At 33.4% G+C, this 26,351-nt stretch overlaps 4 protein-coding genes across 4 annotated transcripts; all 4 read right to left on the bottom strand.

Moving 5' to 3' along the window:
• Positions 1-153: 153 nt before the first annotated feature.
• LOC104890959 (delta-aminolevulinic acid dehydratase, chloroplastic) lies at positions 154-6,211 on the bottom strand. The gene is made up of 12 exons (XM_010676578.4): positions 5,520-6,211; positions 4,759-4,870; positions 4,580-4,653; positions 2,521-2,589; positions 2,347-2,430; positions 2,205-2,274; positions 2,062-2,117; positions 1,591-1,712; positions 1,361-1,432; positions 1,172-1,253; positions 1,014-1,091; positions 154-623 (listed from the first exon to the last, which is right to left on the bottom strand). The coding sequence occupies exons 1-12, from the start codon at positions 5,847-5,849 to the stop codon at positions 456-458; spliced, it is 1,317 nt and encodes a 438-aa protein (XP_010674880.2). The 5' UTR covers positions 5,850-6,211; the 3' UTR covers positions 154-455.
• Positions 6,212-14,173: 7,962 nt separating this feature from the next.
• LOC104890965 (22.0 kDa class IV heat shock protein) lies at positions 14,174-14,986 on the bottom strand. Its single transcript, XM_010676590.4, has one exon. It carries the CDS (start codon positions 14,836-14,838, stop codon positions 14,242-14,244), a length of 597 nt encoding a protein of 198 aa, XP_010674892.2. The 5' UTR covers positions 14,839-14,986; the 3' UTR covers positions 14,174-14,241.
• Positions 14,987-18,588: 3,602 nt separating this feature from the next.
• LOC130590283 (uncharacterized) lies at positions 18,589-20,987 on the bottom strand. The gene is made up of 2 exons (XM_057392351.1): positions 19,528-20,987; positions 18,589-19,036 (listed from the first exon to the last, which is right to left on the bottom strand). Exons 1-2 carry the CDS (start codon positions 20,985-20,987, stop codon positions 18,589-18,591), a joined length of 1,908 nt encoding a protein of 635 aa, XP_057248334.1.
• Positions 20,988-25,340: 4,353 nt separating this feature from the next.
• Positions 25,341-26,318, bottom strand: LOC125499582 (22.0 kDa class IV heat shock protein-like). The gene has a single exon (XM_048648547.2). The coding sequence runs from the start codon at positions 26,102-26,104 to the stop codon at positions 25,499-25,501; it is 606 nt and encodes a 201-aa protein (XP_048504504.1). The 5' UTR covers positions 26,105-26,318; the 3' UTR covers positions 25,341-25,498.
• Positions 26,319-26,351: the final 33 nt, after the last annotated feature.

The raw sequence follows: 26,351 nt of genomic DNA, 5'->3' as shown, positions 1-26,351 counted from the left end.
GGACGGAGGGAATATATGTTTATTCACCGATGATAATTATGGTAGCAAGTTTGGTGTTTACACAGAAAAGTAGTAATATGTATGTCCACAAATGTATACTTGGCTGGATGGTTTGGTGCATGTTATTGGACATCGTCGACAAAATGGGCGATGTATTAGCCAAAAGGGCTACAAGAACCATTTTCATAATTTTCCGTAAGACATCTACAAATGCAGTCAGTACAATTATGCACAAATAACCTCCTCTACTTCATGCACATATAACCTCTCTCGAATTTTCCTCTTCTTTCCCTAACTTTCTTCCTTCGGACCTCGTAAGGCTGTAACAACTAGCTAAACACTCCTGGAAAAACTGAGATTCAAATCTCTGGAACAAATACATAAAACATCATATTCCTGCTCTGCACCTCTACAAATACTGCAATTTTGACACTTCTTTGGTCCATTAAAGGGAATCATCTCTTCTCTCCACATAAACATCTTGCAGCTTGTAAAGCAAAATAAGTAAGAATGATGTCAGCACCAGCTCGACGGAGACAAAGAAGTGATTCCATCATGACCTTCTCCTCATCAATCATTTTGAGAACCCCGCCTGCCTTTATCATGGAGTACTCACCAGAAACCTAGCACCAGGGAAAAGTGAACAAATTATTGTAAACAAGAAAAGACGGGAGACTTCATTGAGCCCCGACACTCTAGCAGAATAAATCAGTTGTCATGTTAGCAACTAAAGCCAAGCAAATAGTTAAAACCGATTCAGAATCCCAAGCGTACTTGCATTTATTGCTAGGATCCAGATTATATAAACTAATACAACTGGGTATTCTTACGTTCATATGAAGCAAGTTGTTCATGTGCTCACCAATGCTTAAAAAACTGATACACTATATGCACATTATCCAGTTTATTCTTCCATGTTAATACTTAATAGACTTAAACGTAGGCCTCGTATATTCTCAAAAATCCCCTAATAATCTTAATACCAGAAGCAGATAGTAGTAACTAGTAAATACCTGATATGCAGCAATTGGCAGAGCTGAGTTGTCCCGAAGGAGTCTAATAATATCCAAGTAAGGAAGCCCAGGTTTTACCTGTAAGTCGACCATGAGTCATTGTTAGCAAACATTCAAGCTCGAGGAATCATTGGGTTTTAACCAGAAAAAACACTAACCAATAGGATATCAGCTCCTTCAGACTCATCTTCATGAGTTTCAATCAAAGCCTCTCTGTAGTTTGCTGGATTCATTTGATAGCTTTTTATTTCATCCAAAAAGTTCAGAAGAGAGGACTAGTCAGTTATAGGTTGGAAGAGTATATACAAGTTTACCAATAGGAGACAAAACTAAAAAAGCATACATACGTTTTCTTGTCCCCAAAGCGTGGATTAGAGTCCAGTGCTTCTCGGAATGGACCATAAAATGAGCTTGCATACCTGTATTTTAAAATAGTCATTAGTATTACATAGAACTCATTCTTATTTATGAAGTCAGAACTTGGAAGAGAAATGAAACCAATTTATGAACGAACTTGATTCTCTGCACATGACAATGTTAAGAAAAATCAACGGACATTTATGGGAAAACAAAGTACTTTGCCGTGTAGGACATGATGGAAACATGCGGAAATCCTTCTGCATCAAGTGCTGCACGAATTGCTCCAACACGACCGTCCATCATATCACTAGGACTGACAACATCTGCTCCTGCTCGAGCCTGAACAGAAGAGTAATCCCATGACGTGCAAACAATGAGCAAGCAATATATGAAGTAAATATGAAAACAGAGATAAGCCAGGGACCGAAAGGATGAACTACAAAAGCTTGTAGCACACTCATTATACTCTATACAGAACCATCATCAAAATATAAAACATTCTACAGGTTACCAGTCAATTAACTCATTAATGAAGTAGGAATGTAAACACACTGCATGTGTCATCCTTACTGAAAGTTTTCAGCAGCTCAGTCATAGAGGAAAGAACAATTTTCGACAACTCAGACTTAAGAGTCATGACCCATGGTTTTCTCGAATTGTTAAATATTCAACTTTAGATCAATCTTACCTGGGCTACAGCTTGTTTGCATAGTTGGTGTACAGTCTCATCGTTCATGATTACACCTGGAAGGCATTGGATAGGATTACTATCACCTCAATTTTAAAAATATAGAACTAACATCTAGAATTACTATTTATCATTTCACCTACCATCTTCTCTAACAATACCATCATGACCATCTGAAGAATATGGATCTAAGGCAACATCTGTGTAAATTACCTGCAATCGAACTTATATCAGAGAAAATCGAGGCACCTCAACATCAGAAGATAATATCTGAACTACACTTACAAGATCAGGAAATTTGTCCTTCAGCAATCTTATTGTCCTCGGAACCAAACCATCTTCATTGTATGCTTCAACACCTGTGGATGTCTGTCCAGACGGACAGTGCCATGTCATTGTTTAGGCAGAAAATTGACATAAAAAGGAAGCAAGACACAGATGTAAAACATGTGAGATTACCTTCAAAGCATCAGGAACTTTTGGAAAGAGAACAATGTTGTTAACACCAACATCACGGGCTTTAGCTACCTATGGACAATGCAAGGAGTAATATCAAAGGATTGTCCTGTAAAGCATCGCAATGCACTAAAAAGTCTAGTAGAGACATCTTGTCTGAATAAAGAGGGTTGTAAGCATTGGATGAAAAGAAAACAACAAAATTTTAAAAGCACTCTAATACACCCAAATAATTAGGCTCCTTATAATATAGATCTCAAAAGAATTCTCAATTCTCTATGAGAACATCTTCAAAATACTGCATGTTGAGGAAATCAGATCACAAATCTCTGTCTAAGCTAGATTCAACCTTCTAGAGAAGATAAACTGCAAATTTGCTAAGTTTAGTAAAAGAAAAAAAGTCCAAGTCTGAAAGGAATCTATTCTACTTTACTTATAGAAAAATTATTTTATATGAGTATATGGGTAAGGGTAATTAGGAAATTCTGGAAAGGAAAATTACATAAGATAGCCAAGCAAATAGATTCAAACAAATTTTTTTTAGAAACAAAAAGTTTAAGAGCATCTATACTACACGTAAGAAATTTTAATACAAAGCCTTCAATGTCAATCCATTTCATCACGAGGAGTAACAATGAGAAACTTGGAAAGACTTCAGAGCCAACTTATTCTTTTTAATCAGTGTGGACATCCTTAATGGTAAGGGCTTTTCCCGAAATCATAAAGGTGGGCACACAAACTATATAGTATTAGAAAAAGCAACTTATTCGTCAATTCAAAAGCATTTTGAACCCATGTGCTTTCACAAGACAGTTTTTCTGGATGAATCAGTTGAGAATGGCGAACCAGCACATACATGGTTCATGCAATGAAGGTTTGACCAAAGGTTGAGGACGTTAATCCGTTTTTGGGGGATCCCATAAGGCTAAAGGAAAGCAATATAGTCAACTTGGTGAGAAGGGACAGAATGCGTGAATAGAAAAACAAGCCTCACCATTTGAGAAGTGTGTTGACATTTAAATATTCTTAAAGGGTAATAATTGCCTCTTGTAACCCTGGAAATGCCCAGAACAGGATAAAGTTTGACCCTTCCCCTCCCCCCCACCCCCCCAAAAAAACGAAAGAAAGATTCTCAATTCGTAACTCATACTCCCACAACAAATAGTGGAAACAGAAGGGCCTCCAAAAAAACCCCACACCCCTACAAACATCAATCAAATTACCAAATCACAGATTCGCAGAGGTTCATTGCTATGCTAACTCACCACTAAACCCTGACTTGAACATCCAGAAAACCATAAAGTGCTTTGTTTCATATTCCGCAACAATAAAAACAACTTAGTATGAAACCCATGGTCGGTAAAATTAAGAGAGGTGCAAATGTAGATAGCCTAACCCATATCCGACATTAACTGGTATAAAGACAGATCCTAAATTCTCTATTTCACATATCAGAAGCAATTCAGATTGATTCACATCATTTAACAAAAATCGTCACAAAATAAAAATTCTCTGCAATACCTAAATAATCCCATTGAATGTTCATGTTCATATTTTAGAGATGCAAACTTTTTCGAATCAATCCATGAACCTTACATAAAAAATGATGAAGCAATGCGTTCCATGGCAGAAAAAAGGCTAGTTTGATGGGAAGCAAACTGTCAGCCAGAATGACTGTAAGTATATCGGATCTTGCTTCTGTAGTCATAATCAGATTCCTGAAGGAATAAGCTCTACAATATGCAGTACTCAGGAGTGGTGGATCTAAGAATTATAAAGCACATAATTTAAAAAGGAACATATATAAATGTAAGCAATTGATGTAAATTGTAATTAAGACAAAACTCTTAAATCCCAATTTACATTCCAACTCGTATATGCCCAGCACCAGCATGCCATCAACATGAAAAATGCACTTCAGTTGCATTTATACTCGTATATGTCCAACGCCCAGAAGGTGTATACCTCAGTTCTCAGACATAACACAATGCAATTCTCAAAGATAATTTTATTCAATTGAGTTTATTCAGTACATTTCTCCAAGAGCTATAAAATTATGTACCTCTTCTACAAGGCCATGCCTCCATCCTAGTCTATAACAGCCAGGCATTGCCCCAATTGGTGTGTCCTCTTCTCCTGCAAGTCAAATCATACACTCAGTCAGAAGTATACCCATATAACCATACAATTAAATAGGAAAAGAAATATATAAGTATGGATTATCCAACCACGTGTACTGACCCTCATGAATGAACAAAGGATAGACCAGATTTGCTGGGGACAAGTTTGTCTCTTGAAATGCTGCTCTAAAGACAGGTGATCTCCGATTACGACGAGGACGCCGACCTAGTGACTACCGCACAAAGGGAGGACTAAACATCATCAGGTCAATGCAACAAGATATACTATAGAATCTAAAAAGTACGTAACCATAGAAAGAATCTGTATGTGATAGAAAAATCCTCAAGGAAATGATTAACACAACTAGCCACTGAGCTAGATTCCAATACAAGGATAAGTGAAAACTTCTCACTCACAAATCACAATGACACCATTGTATCAATTCAATATAAGCTAAACCAATTTAAGTATACTCCAATAGGAAACTAAAGATAGCATAAAGTCACCACTCATCAAGATAATATAATGATCAGAGCCAATTCGATAGAGCTATTACGGCAATGAGCTAGCCGCATTGCCAATTTGCCATAGTATAAGCTTAAAGCTTATGGGAAGGCGCGCACCAATTTGTGGGCAATACCAATTACCATCTAACCATGATGCAACAAAGTTTTGCAACAACACTCTATGAAGCATCCATCAAACTCATGTTATTCCTTCTATTCTGATCAGAATAGCCGGTAAACACGATTGCTAATGGCTAGGTGATAAAGATACAAACTACAATAATAGTATTGTGCTCAACCACAAGTCCAATAACAATTCTATAAATTTGGGAATCCTGCAACAAAATTGAGGGGCAGAGACAAAGAAGAACTCACAAGGGGAGAGATAACAGGTGTGCCAGCAGGCGCTTTCGGCTTCGGAGGAACTGGAGGAGCAGAAGGTGCATTCCCAGCAACAACTGCAGCTTCACATTCTTCAATACTCAAACCTGTCTTTTGCTGAGTCAAATTCTCTCTCTTCTCACTTGCTCTCACCACCAATGGTGATGCACAAGCATGCCCAGGATTTCCCCAATTTGTTGGGCGAATTTTCGCAAACCCTAACCCTAAATCAGAACCAAAACCCACAAATCGCTGTGCATTATTGAAATTCTTAATTGATCCAGCATTACAAGGAACGTAGTTGTTCAGAAATGTTGACGCCATCAAATTCAGTTCACAGTCGAAATCCTTTTTTAAGAATTCAGAGGTTAATTCAATTTAGGGATTAGAGATGAAAATTTTCACACAAATGAAGAAATAGTTGAAGTGCATATGAAGAATATGTAAAGAATTAAACTTTCAAGATGAAATTCGGAGGTGAATGAAAGTAAGTTACTGTAGAATGAGAAGATTAGGGGGTGAGATTGGATGAGGAAGAGAGAGAATTAAATGGGGCCTCTATTCTTATCTAAGAGACTCATATATTCATATGAAGATTGAAATTGTCCTATATGTGAATTACAAATTGAAGATTGGAGATGATAAAGATGAATGAAAATTGATGTTCTTGTAATGGCACTTATGGAATTTATTGGACAAGGAAAATTAACAATGCATCTCCGAATGTACAAATATAGGTAAATCAAGTGGGCATTGTATGAATATACTAGAATTTTTTGCACGTGATGCGTGTTTGAATTTTTTTTCGAAACAGAAACTCGATTTTTTTGGGTATGTTAAATTTTGAACATTATACATACGGAGTATAATTGTTTTAGTTGTAAAATTTAATTGGTTTAGTTTCTGTCACTTAAGTCTCTCACCATTATTTTTGTTTTTTTTTCTAACTCTTCAAAGTTAAATTCTATGAACAAAATAGAAATTTTATTGAATTTATTTATGATTCCAATATTATAATTTTTTAAGTTGATTCTTGAATCAAGTACAATACTTCATAAATTGTAAAGAAAGTGGACACTTTGATCTCAAGTCAATTTTTTCATAGGTTGTAGTTTGTGAGTGATTGTTATAATTATATTTTGGTATTTTTGTTTGAAGCCCCTTTGATTTGTAAGTGAAATTTGTAATTTAGAATGGGAAGGAGGTAGCATAGTCTCTTCATTCGGGAACACCATAGCTCCCCCCTTCCCTTATATAATAGAGATATGTTGTACTTTAATTCTTGAATGATATTTTACATAAACCTTTTTACCTTGATAACTAATCGCTATCATATAATAGAAAAAGATATGTCCATATATATGTAAAAGTTTTATCATCAATAGGAAACACTATAAAAAAAGTAAATAATTTTTTCCTTGTCTAACTTCTAAATTCTGATTTCACATACACCTCTATTTTTTTATCATGTCCCACTATTAATTGTGAATGGTTCTTGAAAATAGTGATTTGTAAGTAAATTTATGTAAATATTTTTGTATGTATTGACGTTCTAGGTTATTAGTTTTAGTTTGTATGTTAATTTTAAGTTTTAAAAGAGTATCCTGATTATTTGAGTGATTTGCGTGATTTTTATAACGTGATTTTCTCAATTGTATGAGTGATTTGTAAAGTTTCTTCTTTTAAGTGATTTGTGAATTGTGAGTGAGTGTTGTAAATTAATTTTTGGTAGTTTTCTTTGAGTGTCAATTTTGATGTTGACATTCCTTTTGTAATTTAGAAAGGGAAGGAGGGCAAAATAGGCATTTCAAAAGAGGACACCATTGCTCCCCCTTCCCTTATATGATAGAGATATATTTTTTTTTTGGGTCCTACTACGAGGAGTTTCTCACCGCCTTTGATGAGTGGACTAATCTCCTGCGGGAATTTGTATGGATACCTTAAAGGGCAGCACTCCTCCCAGGTGGGAATTTTTCCATACCTAAGGCTCGAACCCGAGACCTTGGTTAAGAAGCGAGAGGCCCTTAACCACTCACGTCTCACGCCAACCCCAGTTAGTATAAATATCACGAATATATAATCATAAAGCTAAAATATCTAGTTGTGGTTTTTTTACTACTTACTTTGATAATTTTATATATATTCAACGCAAATTAGATAGTTTGTCATAAAATTGAAATAAATTGTCATGATATTAGAGATATTGTTTGAGTACATCTTATGCTATTAATCTTTGTAATAATTCTTCTCTTTCTTCTATCATTGTGAACAATGTATATTAGGGTTAGGGATTCTTTCTAGCCAAGAGTCTCGTAATGTTTTTTCCTTATTATCTTATTATAAAAGAATCGCATAAATGTATTGCATGTGTCTTTAATTTCATAGTTGATAAGTAATGTCTTATTCATGACTAACATCTTCTAAATGGGATATTTAATTACTAATAAGAATAATTGCCATTAGAAACTACACCTTTTGAAAAATTATCTTTAGTTAGAAGATTACAAAGAACTACTTATATAAATGTTATTTGAACTCGAGACTATACAAATCGAAATTAGAAATAGAATTAGAGAGAAATAAAATAAGATTATATTTTTTTGGACACATTTTCAGTCTAATCCAGTTTATTTTAATTCAATCCAATTTCTTTCAATTCAATTCATCGTAATTTAGTTCAATACAATCCAGCATAACTCAATTCAGTTTAGTTCCGCCCACATGGCCTGAATAAAGCAAGTATATATGTGGAAGAAAGGGGCCGGGAATTGGGAATGAATTAAGAAAACATGTGTAATGCATGTAATAGTCAATGCCAAAAAATTATGCCACCAAGTTTTTGTCTTTATTAAATTTTCTAAATTTTGACTTCTTTTTAACCCTCAAATTTTATTGGTTAGTGCTTCGTAATATTTTAAAGATAAGACAATTGTACAAATACAATAAGAAAATCAAATCAACTAAAACAAAATTTATCTCTCTAATTAAATTATGAAAGTTAGAAATTCTTAATTTTGGCTAGAATATGATTTTATTGTCCACATGATAAGTATATGATGGTATGTTAACACATATTGCATAGAAACAGATTATTCAAGAAATGTTAGTATGACGAAAACTAGTAAACCAGTTAACACACGTCCTCCTAAATTAGATAGGTTTAATTGCTACAAGTAAAGAAGGAGACAGTACAACACTTCACTATAATGCTACATGTTGCCTTTAGAGCACTCCCAATGGTGACATAACTCATCACCAAAATCAGAAAATTTGGGTTGAACAAAAAAAACATGCATCCCATTGGTGATAGAAAACCTATCACCAAATGACATGTTTTGTCATCCATCACCATGTGAACAAATCCATCAGCAAATGAACCGTGTGAATGGAAGACAAAATCAGCCTAGTCACACACAACCAGCCAGTGGCAAGCTGCCACGTGGCTGCTGCTGTTTTCTTTTTGGGAAATTTCGTGGAAATTTCCACGGAATTTCACAGAAAATTCGTATTTCAAAAAAAAAAATACCAAAATTCATATTTTTTTCCCCTCTATAAAATGATACCCATATTGATATATTTCAGAACAAAAAAAAAAACACTTCTCCTCCTCACCTTTCTCTCTCTAAAAATATTTATACATCATTTTTCTCTATAATTTTTTACCTTCTCCTTCTCACCTAAAAAGAGGGGAAAAAAAAATCATATTTTCTAATAAATTTTTATTTTACTAATAACCCAATATGATAATTAATATTTTGGTAATTAATTATTATAATTTTAAGTAATCATAAGATGATTCATTTTTATTTTTAATATGTAAATTATATTATTTATTGAAGTAGGAAAGAGAAATAGGAGAGAGAAAGTTGAGGTAGGGTAGTGAAAAGTAGGAGAGATAAAGTGAAGTTTGATGGTTTTTTTGTTCATGAGTGGGGTGGAGGTGATACATTTGATCATGAAATGATCAAAACATGAGTAAGTAGAAAATATTTGTGATCAAACCCATCACCATTGGGAGTGCTCTTATAGACAAGGTATTTCGAGACCCAATTTTTCTAATATATTTCCTCCGTTTTTTTTAATTGCACCATATATATATATAAAATCCAAAACAAACAAATGTCATGTTGCCACATATTCTCCCCCTTCTCAAGCAATTGAGACAAATTTAAAATATGTGCGTTAAGACTCAAACCCACAACCTCTCTTTTGAGGTATAAATACACCAACCAACTAATCTATAAGCCACTAGGGGGAAAAAAAGGAAGGGTTGCGCTGGAAGGGCTACGCTTTCTTCATTACGCAGCCCTTCTATACAGTAGGGTTGCGCTTTTAAATAAAACGCAGCCCTTCATTAAAGTAGGGCTGCGTTTTAATAGAAAAGCGCAACCCTTCACATAGAAGGGTTGCACTTGTCAAAAAAAACGCAGCCCTACTGTAAAGAGTAGGGCTGCGCTTTTCAAAAAACGCACCCCTACTAATACAGAAGGGCTGCGCTTTTTGGATATGCGCAGCCCTATTGGGCCTTAAATTCTATTTTGCCTTAATCAGCCCACATACTCCCTCTCTATTGTCGCTGTATTGAAACCCTCTCTCTCCTCCCATTTCATCTCCTCCTTCCTCTCATCTTTCTCTCTCTCCTCCCTTTGCCGCATACTCCTTCCTTTCGCATTTCACGTTTTCTCTCCTCCTTCCTCTCATCTTTCTCTCTCCTCCTTCAATCACAACAACAACAACCACAACCACCGTAAATTACACTTCACCATCCTCATCAATCACAACAGCAAGAACCACCGTCGCCATCAACCCCGACGAGTCGCGCGCAAAAATCAGACCCCGACGAGTTTAAAGTCAATTTTATGTTGTTTATTTTCTCTCTCCTCTCTCGCCGTTCGTCTCCTCACAACAACAACAACCACCGTCGCCATCAACCCCGACGAGTTGGTCTTCAGATCTATAATTTTAGGGGTTTTTTTTTTCATTTTTGTTTATTTTCGTTTATTTTTCTCATTTTTTGTTCATTTTCGTTCATCTTTTTTCATTTTTGTTCTATTTTCGTTCCTTTTTTTTCTATTTCCGGTCGTTCGGTGCAGCAATTTCATATCTATAATTTTAGGGTTTTTTCTTCATTTTTTTCATTTTCGTTTATTTTTTGTTACATTTTTCGTTTCTGATTTTGTTTTTTTTGTAATTCTGATGTAATTTTTTTCGATTTTTCTTTTCAAGATATTAATTTCTCTTTTTTGGTTTGCATTCAATTATTTTTCTGTAGTTACTATGTAATTTTTTGTAATTCTTTTGTAGTTTTTTGGGATATTTTTCATTTTGGTGATTTTGTTGAATATTTTGCTGCAGTTATTACTTTTTGTTTTTTTGTTGTATTTTTCTGTTTTATTTCGATGTTTATGTCAATTTTTGCGCAAACGGTGATGGCGGATAATGAATTGTGTTTGTATTCGATGTTTAATGTCAATTTTATGTTGTTTTTAGTAATATTTCTCTATATAAAAAATGCAAAAAAAAAATTTAATTTTTTTTTTTTGGGTCAAAAGGGCTGCGTTTTTTACTAAAAGCGCAGCCCTTCACTTGTAGAAGGGCTGCGCTTTTACCTAAAAAACGCAGCCCTTTTAAGCTTGAAGGGTTGCGCTTTTTAGGTAAAAGTGCAGCCCTTCATTGTGAAGGGCTGCGCTTGACAAGTGCAACCCTACTTAAAAAGTGAAGGGCTGCTGTCAAAAAGCGCAGCCCTAAGGGCCTTTTTTAGCGCAGCCCTTCCATATTTTTCCACTAGTGAGCTCATATTGATATTTTTATGGAATGTAGGAGCAATTAAGCTTCTTAAATTGACACGCAAATTGGACTTCTACATTAATTAACATATCAAGTAAATGAGTAATATATAAATATATCCTTGTGTTACAAGTTATAATACCTATTAAGTTTCCATTTACCATAATATTGATAATAAAATATCAACTCAACTTCGCTGCATTATAAAATATCTAATGGGCCACCAAACCTTAATTTATGCTTCCTTTAATTTTACAAAATAAAAAAACACAGTATTACCTTTCTGAAGGAGAAATTTGAGAAAATATATTGTAGTTAATTTTGCTCAATTATAGGTAGGAATGAAAATGGAACGTGCCTTTATGACTTAAAAATGATATTACAAACTTTGTCGTGTCAAATCAACTATTTGAACGACTGATCCATTGCATGATACGAGTTTACGGAGCGGATGACTATAGACACTTTATAAACTTATGTAGGAGTGATTTATTGAATACAAAAAGTTATTGTTTAGGCTCGAGTAAACTTTTGTCCTGAATTGGTCACTTTTACTTATATACAAGTGACTCATTTAAGGTAAACAATTACTCTTTGATTAAAAATGACTTATTTTGACTTAAAAGAGTGACCCATTTTGCGAAGATTGAATGATATAACAATTAATCTATTATGAACCCGATACTCAATACTAATTAAAAGTTATGAAGTATTGGAGATTGTCACATGCAATCTTAATGTATATGCTGATATGGGGGCATGTAGTTCAATTGATTTCTTTAAAAAATAATAAACTAATTGTACGCAATGACACGGGGATTCGTCCGAGGCAACAACTAGTTTACTTTTAAACACCATTAATTTATCAACTTTGTTTTTTTTTTCTAATTGCACCATTTGCTATTTGACACTATCTATTCATCAACTTTGTTAAGTAAGTTTTCATATTTATGTAAGCAAAAAATATAAATAAGTGAAATTTTTTAAGATTTATCTCAGCAGCAGTCTAAGTATTCATATACTACCTCTTTATATTATTTTTTTAGTTGCAACATTTGTTTTTTCACATTTGTCGAGACGCTTTTTTGAACCTTAATATCTCTTATTAGGGTAAGTAAAAATTGCAAAATTTGATATTTGTAATCCTCGCATTGAGACGAATCTAACAAGACCCCACTTGAGTGTGATTTTCTGATGCGAGATAGTTTAACAAAGTTGATTGATAAATAGTGTCACAAAAGCAAATGATGCAACTAAAAAAATACGGAGGTAGTATATCAAATAACTTTGTAATTTATCGACTAGTATAAGAAACTAGTACCAAAACTACATATCCTTGAGCAGGGAAATCTCTTTTCATAACCAAAAAGACCAGAGTTATTATTCTAGCTTAGTGATCCTAAAAAACTGAAAGTTAGCGGGTCGGATTCGGAGGTGCAACAATCGGGTTGGACTCGGATTAAAATTTTCGGAGGTCCGGATATTCGGAGTTAGGAGGCGGATGCTATAATAAGTTTTGGTCGGGTCGGATTCAGACTTTTTGTGTTCGGAGTCGGATGCGGTTTCGGATCCTAACTGGAGGTCCGATTATGAAGTGGGTCGGATTCGGATTTAGCTACATCCGCCCCGAGTCCGATCCATTGCCATTCCTAGCAACCCTTCTTAAAAAAATTTGAAATAAAAAATTCGCGAGCTTCAAATATTAAGCGGGCTTCGTCAAATATATTAAGTCTCCTTCTCTCTCCTCTCTCACGTCCCTCCTCCCTTTTCCTCCTTCTCTCTCCTCTCTCACGTCCCTCCTCCCTTTTCCTCCTTATCTCTCCTCTCTCACGTCCCTCCTCCCTTTCCCCCTTCTCTCTCATCCTCTCTTCTCTCTCAAAAACTCCCAGAAACGTTGCGATAAAAAGCCTGAAATGATTTGCACTAATCATGCCGATGGAGTCCGATTGCCTATTGTGAAACCCTTTCGGAAGCGGAACGGGCCAACGAGTCATCCGAGTTCGTTTAAGGCTCCAAATAGGCATTTTAAGTATTTCAGAATTTTTTTCCTTAATTATGTATTAGGGTTTTTTTTTACGTATTTAAACATTATTAGGTCAATGTTTGGAAGTAGTTTTGTGATTAATGTTCTTGTATTTTCAGATCTACAATTTCTTATTCTTTGTTTTGATTAATGTTCTTGTATTTTCAGATCTATAATTTCTTCTCTTCTGTATATTAGTTTTTGCTCCTTTTCGTTTCGTTCTTTTTTTGTTTTGGGTTTAGTTGCATTGTAGATCTATACTTTCTTCTCTTTTGTATATTTGGGTTTAGTTGCTTTGTAGATCTATAATTTCTTCTCTTATGTAATTTCTTCTCTTCTGGATTTGGATAGTTTACTTTAAAGTTTAATGCAAATGTTAAAATTCAGAAAATGTGAGATTAATATATGAGTAAAAAATGTCAAAAAAATTTTTTTTTTTAATTTTTGTTTGGTAGGAAGGACTGCGCTTTTACCTAAAAAGCGCAACCCTTCCTTGTGAAAGGCTGTGCTTTTGTAGCACAGCCCTACTTAAAAAGTGAAGGGCTGCTATTGAAAAGACTGCTGTCAAAAAGCGCAATCCTACAGGCTTTTTTCAACGTAGCCCATTTTCATTTTTCCACTAGTGTTATTTTTTCCCCTACTGGAACTTAAAAACAAATGTATTTCATCAGTTTTTCTAGACTCTAGGAGTCGGGAGATCACAAGGAGAAACAGAACGGAAAACTAACAAAAGAAAAACCAAGAACTACATGTTACACGATTAACAAAACGTAAAATTATTGCTTTTGATTTACTTCTATTCACAAACTAATACACATTGTTTATTTCCAAAATCCGATACACAAACACATTCCATTACAAAAACTTACAAAGGACACCCACATTTAGCAACAGTACATTACAAGTTTACAGCTCTTGTTTGTTGTTAGCATCGGTAGAAGCAACCTTAAGCATCTCATTTTCACTACCACCTTCCACACTAACAACCCTTGGACCCTTAATTTTATCAGGAGACAACTTCACCAATTTTATACTCAAAACTCCATTCTCAAGCTTTGCTTTCACATCATCCAAATCAACATTTTCAGGCAACCGAAACTTGCGCCAAAATTTACCATAACACCTTTCACTACGGTGCCAATGATCACCTTTTTTCTCTTCTTCTCTTTTTCTCTCACCACTAACTCGCAACACTCGATTTTCCTCCACCTCTATCTTTACATCTTCTTTTGTTAACCCTGGAACATCCAGGGTTATAACATGGCCTTCAGGAGTCTCCTTCCAGTCCACCCTCGCGGGGGTGGACATAATGGAGGCCATCTCCGTGTCGAGTGCCGAAAACGGCAACTCTTCTAGGATCCGGAAAGGGTCCGGGACCAGGACCCTTTCCGGCCATAGTTCGGATAGTAGACTAGTGGGTCGGTCCATCCAGGCCGACCCTTGTAATGGGTGTAGTAAAAATACACCGAGAGTTAACACTAGTAAGTAAAGTAGTGCACGCATTTTATTTGGTCACGTTACGTTTTAGAACAAGTAGCGTTTTAGAACAAGTAGTGGATTATGTTATAGAATTTTGTTGCTCAAATTTGTATTGCAAAGGATGAGGTTGCGAACTTATGTATACATGTATATATATGTGGTAAAGATGAGTCATGAAAGCTCTTAAGAATGTTGAGTGAAAATAAAAGAAAGTTGCTAGACGATTCTAGCGGGTGAGGTGGAAAAGTGTAGAATGATCATGAATATGCGGTTTAGGCCATACATGAAGATGTTATGGTATAGAGCAGATGTAGCCATTGATCAGCGAGCCCATGGTTAATGAAATGTAAAGCCCATAACAGTTTTGGCGTGTGGCCCCTTGTCTATAGATCACCTCATGAGCATAAAATTTTCTATTGCTATATACTAATACTAGTAATTATATGGGGGAATGTGGGGTGTTTAATGTTTGGTGTTTTGTAACTTAACTAGTTATATGTTGCCTACTTTTGATTTAGGAGTGTCCAAGAAGATACTTAAATTTGATTAGTTAACTTACTCATAAATTATTTGAATTCGACTTAGGCTATGTTTAGTTCATCTGCATTTTTCTGATCTGAACTTATCTGATCTGATCTGAACTTATTTTTTCTGATCTGATCTGATCTGATCTGATAACAAGATCTTATCTTTTAGATTTTTCTCAATATATAAGAAAAAATATAGTCATGTGGGGTCTTGTTTTATTCGTCTCAATGAGTACTTTATTATAATTTTTACTAATATGTAATGAAAGATATAGTGATTTTTAAATATAAGCATGATCTGATCTGAACTTATTTTTTCTGATCTGATCTGATCTGATCTGATTAGATCTGAAATAAGCAAAAATAAGGTGAACTGAACATAGCCTTACTCATAGTAATTTTATTAGCTATCTAAGCTCAAATACAAGTCGTAATTTCAAAGATCAACCAAGCATAGTAGTGCTTAGAGCTGGCAAAATATTACCCAACCCGCCAACCCGACCCGAATCCAACCCATTAATAATGGGTTGGGTCAAAAATTTGAATACGTTTAATTAAATGGGTCGACCTGACCCAATCTGTTTAATTTGATGGGTTGGGTCAGGTTGAAAATTTCAACCTGATTTTGACCCACCTAACCCATTTATGAAAAAACAAGCTAAAAAAATACCTAAAAAAATTGGAATCCTCTACTGCTCTTGCTTATTATGACTTAGTCATTACACTTAAGGTTGAACAATTACTTACGAAGTTGTAATGATGTTAATTTTGAACATTTGTGTTGATTTTGAACAAAAGTTATGTTGATTTTAAACAATATTATCATATGGTTATGTAAAGACTTAATTTTAATTTGCTGCCTACTGTTATTAGCAAATAAATTATGTTGTTTTTTTTCTAGAAAAAACACCAAAAGAAATTAAACAGGTCGACCTGAAGGTTGACCCGTTTATCATAAGATGGGAAAGTGAAGGAAAAAATGGAAAAGTAAATGAGTGAGAGAGAAGAGGGTAAAAAATCAGAAAATATAAGTAAGGGTAGTATAGTATATTCATGTGAGAATTTGGGTGATTTTAAGTATTTTATGGGCGATGTTTAACAAACCTCCCGAATATTACAGGTAAATCAATTTATGAATATGTATTAGCATATTTGATTAAACAATATAGAAGAAGCAATGAACAAATTCCAAAACAATATAGTAAAACAGAATAAAAACAATTAAGATGAAGTATAATGAAATTTATGATTGAAAAGATAAATGATAACCTGGGCAACGACACAAGATAGAGGGCAATATGAATAAAATAGTAAATCCTTGAAACATAAATTAATAATTGATAACGAAAATCGTCTCAAACTTGAACTCAATTCTTTTCCTTCATCTCTAAAATCACCTTCAGTTCCATAGAATTCATCAGCTCGAATATCAAAATAAATTAAAGAAAATTAAAACGACATGTAAAGTTGGGGGATTGCACTTCAAAGTTTAACAAAATCTAATAAAAGATAGAGAATGTTGTTTGCTTTGCCTGAACTGTCCAAAATTGATGTCTTCCTATTCAGACTTAAGGAAAAAGGATTGGATCAAGAATTTTGTTGGATGTTTTTTTTAATGGATAAGGAAATTCAGTAGAATTGAGGATGGTGTGAGCCGTAAACATAGCGTTTGAAAAGAATAGGGTCAATATTAGCTATTTGTGTGTTTGGATATGGTATATGATTTAGGAAATAACATGTGGGCAAGGACCAGTTTAACAAGAAAACACGTCTAGTAGTAAGACAAATTATCTATAAGAAAAACCTTTACTAAAAGTTAAAAAAGATTAGCAAAATTATTTGCTAAGTTAAATGCACCATAGAGATTAAAATTATTAATGAATATGTCATTTATTATAAAATCAGAGGGAGTAATTTTCAATTAAAGTAACGTGTCATTTAGTATGAAACATCCTAAAACAGCAAGTGTTTTGTGTATTTTAGAATGAATAAAATATATTTATTAATTAAATTACTATTGAAGTTCTTAAAAATTTCTAATACATAATTATAAAAATATCTTTTAATCCTCAAATAAGTTTCATGGGAGTATAAATATTTGGATATTCGTGCACATATAGTTGAGCTAACATTCGTAATCGTAAGGAGTAATTCGTTGCAAACTTTACTTAGATGTGTAACACGTACTTTTAAATTATTTATCCAGTGTGATGATCTTATTATGTAACATAGTTAATATAGTTAATTGTTTAGTTTACAATTAAATTTATTTACGATTTTATTAATTGTTTGTAAATTTATACATCATATTAATATATCATATTTGAATGCAACCACTTTTAAAAAATAGGCAATCATTACCATTAAAATATAAGTATATTTATTGAATAAAAACTTCCCGTGCATTTTGCACGGGTCCAAAAACTAGTTGTCATGATATTAGAGATATATTTGGGTAGTACATCTTATGCTATCAATTTTTGTAATAATGCTTCTCTTTCTTCTATCAGTATAAACAATGTATATTAGGATTAGGGATTCTTTTCGAGCCGAGAGTTTCGTAATACTTTTTCCTTACTTTATTAGAAAAAGAACTTCATAAATGTATTGTGTGTGTCTTTAGTTTCATGTTGCCGCTTGAAATAGAAAACTGAATTGCTTTTGAGTTTGCCTCATGACTTTAGTCTTGGAATTATCTTTAAATGAAATTTTGGCTTCATGTGGAAGGAGTGTGCATTTTTGAAATAGAGTTAGAGAGAGAAAAGTAAAGTAAGACCATATTTTTTTGGATACAGTTTCAGTCCAATCTAATTTATTTTAGTTCAATCCAATTTATTTCAGTTCAATTCAATCCAATTCATCGCAGTTTAGTTCAATTTAGTCCAATACAACTCAATTCAGTTTAGTTCAGCCTATCAAAACATGGCCTGAATAAAGCGAGTATATATGTTGAAGAAAAGGAGAATTGGGAATGAATTAAAAAAAAACATGTGTAATGCATGTAATAGTCAATGCCAAAAAAATTATGCCACCAACTTTTTGTCTTTATTAAATTTTCCTAACCTTTGACTTCCTTTTAACCCTCAAATTTTATTGGTTATTGCTTTGTAATATTTTAAAGATAAGACAATTGTACAAAAACAATAAGAAAATCAAATCCAATGAAACAAAATTTCTCTCTCTAATTGAATTATGAAAGTTAGAAATTCTTTTTTTTTTTTTTTTTTTTTTTAAAAGGAAAGAAAAACTAGGGAGGATCCCAGGATTTGGGCCACCCTAAAGCATCCTTTCGGATGATTACAGAGAAAGATAAATCAGAAACATCAAACCAATAAGTAGTGGAAAGCGTAGTATGACCTCTATGCGCCATCCAGTCTGCAGCTGCATTAGCTTCCCTAAAAACATGATCAATCTGCACTTCCGTAAAGTGACCTAGCTCTTGAATCGTGTCCAAAATAGCAGAATGAATCTTCCAAGGGATCTTCCATACTCTTTTAACAGCATTGATAACAGCCAAATTATCCCCCTCAACAATCAACTTATCAATACCCAGGGACTTAGCCCCCCTAATACCTTCCCGTAGGCCCCTAGCCTCAGCTTCTAAAATGGAAACCGAACCATCCAAAGTCCCAGCCCCACACAACTTCACAACACCTTCTGCATCACGAATAACAAAACCAAAGGCCGCTTGGCCACTGGCCAACTTAGAACCATCAAAATTGACTTTAAAGAAATCAACCGGCGGAGGGGACCAAAACAGTTATTTCGGGCCACCCTCTTGGGGGTACGAGAAGCATCAGGATAAAACACAGAGTCCACATCCTCAATAACCGCCCCCACAACCTTAAGATTACGCACAAAAGCTTTAACCATCGAACTAACCTTAGAAGGAGAGCTCGACTCTTGCCTAAAAATGACTCCATTGCGCGCAAACCACACAAACCACCACCCTATAACCATACATTCTACCTGGAACCTTGAGAACAAAGAGTTAAGATGAAGTAAGAAATCGTTAAAAGAAACACCATTCTCAATTTCAGGCGGTATAGGCCAATTTAAATGTTGATAGAGGTCCAAAAAAACATCCTGGGTGAAAGGGCACTTAGAAAACAGATGATCTAAGTCTTCCGAATGAAAATTACAAAAAACACACTCCAGGGGAAGAAAAACATGACTTAACTCTAACCTTTTCTTTGTCGGAATCCCGTTATGACAAACTTTCCATAAAAAGAACTTGATTTTTGGGGGGATAGACAGCTTCCAAATCCATCCAAAAGGTGAGGGGGCACAAATCTGATGATTAAGCCCTTGGAGAAGCTCCACCCCTGACTTTACTGAATAGATACCATCAGGAGTAGGCCCCCAAATCCTTTTATCACGACACACGTTACTTGGTAAATAATAATTCGCTATTAATGAAGCAATATCAGCCGGGACATACTGCCTAAGTAAATCCACATTCCAATGACCATCCTGATTAATAAAAAAACTAACTTTTAAGGCTTCAGACCCCCTGGGAACTAAGCATTTTTCAGCCAAGTTTGTACTAAAAATCCAATTATCAAACCAAAAGGAAATCTGATCGCCATTACCCACTATCCACCGGAGGCCCTTCTTAAAAGAACTTCTAAGCCTCATTAATCTTCTCCATTGCCAAGAAACATTAGCCTTGACTTTATAATTAAAGAGATCCACATCCTTAAGGTATTTACGAGTAACTAATTGCACCCATAGATTATCCGGAGATTCCAAAATCTTCCATAACAGCTTGAATTGGAGAGCATTATTATTAGCCTTAGCCTTTCGAAGGCCAAGCCCACCAAATTTCTTTGGACTACATATCTTATCCCATCCAATCAGGTTAGGGGACTTCGCATCACTGGCTTTATTCCAAAAAAAATTCCTGTAGCATTTATCAAGAGAGGAAAGAATGGCTGGAGGAAGAGAGAAGCTTTGCATTTGATAGTTCGCTTTGGTTGCTAGGTTGGACTGAACTAGAATGGTCCTCCCTGCTTGAGATAAAGAATTAGCTTTCCATTTAGTCAATTGGGAGCACACTTTCTCTTGAATATCAGCAAAAGTCGCATTAGTAACTTTAGAATCAATAATGGGGCATCCCAAATACTTTCCTAATGAGAAAGATTCATCCATTTGAAGAATCTCAGCAAATTTAGCAGAGACGTTATCAGACACATTTTGCGTACATTGAAAAGCAGATTTATGAAAGTTAATTAATTGTCCTGACATATTACAGTACTTATCAAGTATAGCTTTTATAGTTATACAACTTTCCTCCGAAGCTTTAGCAAAAATCATTGTGTCATCAGCAAAAGTCAGAAAGGGAATTCTGACACCTGAATGTCCTAAAGTGACCCCTAAGGATCTAGATCCCATCAAACTGGCGTGTTGTAGCTGCCTAGCTAAAATTTCCGCACATAAAATAAAGATATAGGGAGATAACGGATCTCCTTGACGAATTCCTCTCTGGGGAACAAAAGTTTCACCTGGAATCCCATTGACAAGGACTGAGAAAGAGACTGTGGTAATACACTGTCGTAACCAATCTACCCAACGGGCGCAAAACCCTAACTTTTCTAAAGTGATAAAGATATATTTCCACTCTAACCTATCATAGGCCTTCTCCATATCCAATTTTATAGCCAACCATCCTGAAGCTCCTTTCTTATTCTTGAAAGAATGAAAAACTTCGTGAGCTAAAAGGACGTTGTCTTGAATTAGACGTTCAGGGACAAAAGCTCCCTGAAGTGGATGAATAATTTTTCCCAGCACTACTTTCAGTCTATTAGCTAAAATTTTTGCAATAATCTTATAGATGGTCGAACATAAGCTAATAGGTCTAAAGTGGTTAGGATTAGAAGGATTATGTTAACACATGTTGAATAGAAACAGATGATTCAAGAAATGTTAGTCCGATGAAAACTAGTAAACCAATTAAGACACATCCTCCTAAATTAGATAGGTTTAATTTTATTTTTTTAAAGGTAAGATGAAGTCCCTTACAAGGAGGAGGGGGAAGTGGGAATCCCTCCTTGTAAGTAAGACTCGATCCTTTGACCACTAGGATTTGAGGTGATGCCAATACCACTAGGCTATCACCCGTTGCTCATTAAATAGGTTTAATTGCTAGCACGTAAAGAAGGAGACAGTACAACACTTCGCTATAATGCTACAAGTTGCCTATTTAGACAAGGTATTTGGAGATCCAATCTTTCCAATATATTTCCTCTGTTTTTCTCATTGCACCATATATATATATATAAACAAATGTCATATTGTCACATGTTCTCTCCCCTCTCAAGCAATTGAGACAAATTAAATAATAAAAATGTGTGTGTTAAGACTCAAACCCACAACCTCTCCTTTAAGATACTAGAATTTTTTGCACGCGATGCGTGCTTGAATTTTTTTTTAAACAGAAACTCAATTTTCTTCGGCATAAGAGTCGAAATTTGAACATTAGACTTACGAAGTATAATTGTTTTTAGTTGCAAAATTTGATTGGTTTAGTTTCTGTCACTTAAGTCTCTCACCATTTTTTTTTTTTTTTTTTTTAACTTTTGAAAGTTAAATTTTATGAACAAAATAGAAATTTTATTGAATTTATTTATGATTTATAATATTCTAAATTTTTAGTTGATTTTTGAATTAAGTACAGTACTTCATAAATTGTAAAGAAAGTAGACACTTTGATTTCAAGTTAATTTTTCATAGGTTGTAGTTTGTGAGTGATTGTTATAATTATATTTTCGGTATTTTTGTTTGATGTCCCCTTTGATTTGTAAGTAAATTTGTAATTTAGAACGGGAAGGGGGTAACATAGTCTCTTCATTCGGGGATTCAATAGCTCCCCCCTTCCCTTATATAATAGAGATATGTTGTACTTTAATTCTTGAATGATATTTTACATAAACCTTTTTACCTTGATAATTAATCGCTAGTATATAATAGAAAAGGATAGGTCCAAATATATGTAAAAGTTTTATTATATATAGGAAACACTATAAAAAAAAGTAAATAATTTTTTTCCTTGTCTAACTTCTCACTAATTTCACTACAAATACACCTCTATTTTTTATGATGGCCCACCATTAATTGTGAATGATTCTTGAGAATAGTGATTTGTAAGTAAATTTTTGTAAATGTTTTTGTATGTATTGACGTTCTAGGGTAGTAGTTTTAGTTTGTATTTAATTTTAATTAGTTTTAATGAAGTTTTTTGATTATTTGAGTGATTTGCGTGATTTTTATAATGTGATTTTCTCAATTGTATGAGTGATTTTTAAAGTTTCTTCTTTTAAGTAATTTGTGAGTGAGTGTTGTAAATTAATTTCCGGTAGTTTTCTTTGAGTCTCGATTTTGATTTTGACATTCCTTTTGTAATTTAGAAAGGGAATGGGGGTAAAATAAGCATTTCAAAAGAGGACACCATTGCTTCCCCCTTCTCTTATATAATAGAGATAAATCCACTAACCAACTAATCTACAAGACTACAAGCTCATATTGATATTCTTATTGAATGTAGAAGTAATTATGCTTCTTAATTGACACATAATTGGACTTCTACATTAATTAACATATCAAGTAAATGAATAATATATAAATATATCCTCGTGTTACAAGTTATGGTACCTATTAAGTTTCCGTTTACCATAATAGTTATAATAAAATATCAAACCAACTTTGCTGCACTATAAAATTTCTAATGGGCCCACCAAACCTTAATTTATACTTAGGGCATGTTCTCTTCGGCATGAAACAACTGAACTGAACTGAACTGATTGGAGCGGAGCTGAACTAAACTGAACTGATTGGAGGTGAACTGAACTAAACTGAACTGAATTGAATTAAATTAATTAAATTGAATTTAATTGAATGTAATAAATATATAAATAATATTTAAACAATAATAATATGAATATTAAATAATTATTATAATGATAAGTAATAATAAAGAATAATAATAATAGTACTTTGGATATTTTTAAATGATAGTTATAAATAAATAATATTAATAATCATAAATTAATAATAATAATAATTAATGATAATAATGATAATTAATAATTATTATTTTATATTATTTGTATTAATATATTAATACTTGATGATGATATATAATAACAATAATAGCTAAGAACTAAAATAATATTACTATTTTAATAATTATATTTAATAATATAATAATATTTAGTAATAAAAATAATGATTGGATTGGACCGCGAAAATTACATCATAAACCGTCTTGAAGCGATTTGATTGATTTATGGGCTAAAAGAGTGGGTTTATTTGTGCTTTGACCTAAACCATGTTCCTCCTAATAATAATAATAATAATAATAATAATAATAATAATAATAATAATAATAATAATAATAATAATAATGAGTAAAGCTATAATAAACAAAATAATATATAGAAACAACAACAACAACAACAATAATAATAATAATAATAATAATAATAATAATAATAATAATAATACTTAATACTTAATACTTAATACTTAATAATGATGATATAAAAATAGATTATAATAATAATAAGAGTAATTAGTAAAATAAATTATACCAACATAATAATAATATTTAACAAAATGGTTATAAAAGAATGGAGCTGAACTGAACTGGTTGGAGCTGAGCTGAACTGAACTGAAAATAAGCTGGAGAGAACAGTAACCTTTTACAAAATAAAAAACACAGTATTACTTTTCTGAAGGAGAAATTTGAGAAAATATATTGTAGTTAATTTCACTCAATTATAGGTAGGAATGGAAATAGAATGTGCCTTTATGACTTAAAAATAATATTACAAACTTTGTCGTGTCAAATCAACTATTTAAACGACTGATTCATTGTATGATACGAGTTTATAGAGCGGACAACTATTGTCTTAAATTTATAGACACATTTTAACCTTATGTAGGAATAATTTATTTAATACAAAAATTTATTGTTCAGGCCTAAATAATCTTTTGTCCTAAATTGGTTACTTTTACTTATATACAAGTAACTTATTTAAGGTAAATAATTATTCTTTGTTTAAAAAAGACTTATTTTGACTTATAAGAGTGACCCATTTTGCAAAAAGTGTGATATAACAATTAATTTATTATGAACTTAGTATTTAATACTAAATGAAAGTTATGAAGTATTGAAAATCGTCATGTGTAATCTAAATGTATATGCTAATATAGGGACATGCAATTCAATTAATTTCATTAAAAAAATAATAAACTAATTATACATAATAACACGAAACTTTACCCAAGACAACAACTAGTTTACTTTTAAACACCATTAATTCATCAACTTCGTTTTTTCTATTTGCACCATTTACTATTTAACACTATTTACTCATCAGCTTTGTTAAATAACTTTTCATATTTATGTAAATTTTTAAAAATTTGTCTCAATATCACTCTAATTAAGTATTCATATACTACCTTTGTATTTTTATAATTACAATATTTGCTTTTTCACATTTGTCGAAATGCTTCTTTAAACATTAATATCTCTTATTTGGAGATAAATATAATAAAAGATATAAAAATTTAATATTTGTAATCCTTGCATCAAAACAAATCTAACAAAATCCACTTGATTATGATTTTTTTATACAATGATACAACATGATTTAACAAAGTTAGCTGATAAATAATAATGTCACAAAAGCAAATAATACAACTAATTAAAAAAATATGGTAGTATGTCAAATAACTTAACAATTTGTCGACTAGTATAAGAAACTAGTACCAAAGGTCCAAAACTACATATCCTTGAGCAGGGTACAGTCGTGTACCATGGTCCATGAAGGGGTATCAGGTATCTATGAACTACGAACATTATACTCATTCTTCTTTCCCTACTGCAACTTAAAAACAAATGTATTTTATTTCATCAGTTTTTCTAGACTCGAGATCACAAGGAGAAACAGAAAAGAAAACTAACAAACAGAAAAACAAGAGCTACATGTTACACGATTAACAAAACGTAAAATTATTGCTTTTGATTTAGTTCCATTCACAAACTAATACACATTTTTATTTCCGAATTCCGATACACAAACACATATTCCATTACAAAAACTTATATAAAAAACACTCACATTTAACAACACATTTAACAACACATTACAAGTTTACAGCTCTTGTTTGTTATTATTAGCATCAGTAGAAGCAACCTTAAGCATCTCATTTTCACTACCACCTTCCACACTAACAACTCTTGGACCCTTAATTTTATCAGGAGACAACTTCACCAAATTTATACTCAAAACTCCATTCTCAAGCTTTGCTTTCACAGCATCCAAATCAACATTTTCAGGCAACCGAAACTTGCGCCAAAATTTACCATAACACCTTTCAGTACGGTGCCAATGATCACCTTTTTTCTCTTCTTCCCTTTTTCTCTCACCACTAACTCGTAACACTCGGTTTTCCTCCACCTCTATCTTTACATCATCTTTTGTTAACCCTGGAACATCCAGGGCTATAACATGGCCTTCAGGAGTCTCCTTCCAGTCCACCCTCGCGGGGGTGGACATAATGGAGGCCATCTCCGTGTCGAGTGCCGAAAACGGCAACTCTTCGAGGATCCGGAAAGGGTCCGGGACCCTCTCCGGCCATAGTTCGGATAGTAAACTAGTGGGTCGGTCCATCCAGGGAAGGATGGATGCCGACCCTTGTAATGGGTGTAGTAAAAATACACCGAGAGTTAACACTAGTAAGTAAACTAGTGCACGCATTTTATTTGGTCACGTACTCACGTTACGTTTTAGAACAAGTAGTGGATTTTGTTATAGAATTTTGTTGCTCAAATTTGTATTGCAAAGGATGAGGTTGCGAACTTATGTATACATGTATATATATGTGGTAAAGATGTGTCATGAAAGTTCTTAAGAATGTTTGAGTGAAAATAAAAGAAAGTGGCTAGATGATTCTAGCGGGTGAGGTGGAAAAGTGTAGAATGATCATTGTAGTTCATGTGTTTTT

This window comes from Beta vulgaris, chromosome 1 (assembly GCF_026745355.1).
Source record: "Beta vulgaris subsp. vulgaris cultivar EL10 chromosome 1, EL10.2, whole genome shotgun sequence".
Taxonomy (NCBI): Eukaryota; Viridiplantae; Streptophyta; class Magnoliopsida; order Caryophyllales; family Amaranthaceae; genus Beta; species Beta vulgaris.
The sequence above is the reverse complement of the archived record's forward strand: the minus strand, read 5'-3'. Positions and strand labels throughout refer to the sequence as shown.

What these genes read in the sequence shown, in the direction of transcription:
- LOC125499582 (XM_048648547.2), bottom strand. Translation starts at nt 26,104, where the DNA reads ATGCGTGCACTAGTTTACTTACTAGTGTTAACTCTCGGTGTATTTTTA.
- LOC130590283 (XM_057392351.1), bottom strand. Translation starts at nt 20,987, where the DNA reads ATGGAGAAGGCCTATGATAGGTTAGAGTGGAAATATATCTTTATCACT. An exon ending in GGGATTCCGACAAAGAAAAG is followed by an intron (nt 19,037 to 19,527) that starts GTTAGAGTTAAG and finishes TAAGTTGGCCAG; the next exon opens with TGGCCAAGCGGCCTTTGGTT.
- LOC104890959 (XM_010676578.4), bottom strand. Translation starts at nt 5,849, where the DNA reads ATGGCGTCAACATTTCTGAACAACTACGTTCCTTGTAATGCTGGATCA. An exon ending in AGGACAAATTTCCTGATCTT is followed by an intron (nt 2,275 to 2,346) that starts GTAAGTGTAGTT and finishes GTTCGATTGCAG; the next exon opens with GTAATTTACACAGATGTTGC. An exon ending in GCAAACAAGCTGTAGCCCAG is followed by an intron (nt 1,713 to 2,061) that starts GTAAGATTGATC and finishes TCTTCTGTTCAG; the next exon opens with GCTCGAGCAGGAGCAGATGT.
- LOC104890965 (XM_010676590.4), bottom strand. Translation starts at nt 14,838, where the DNA reads ATGCGTGCACTACTTTACTTACTAGTGTTAACTCTCGGTGTATTTTTA.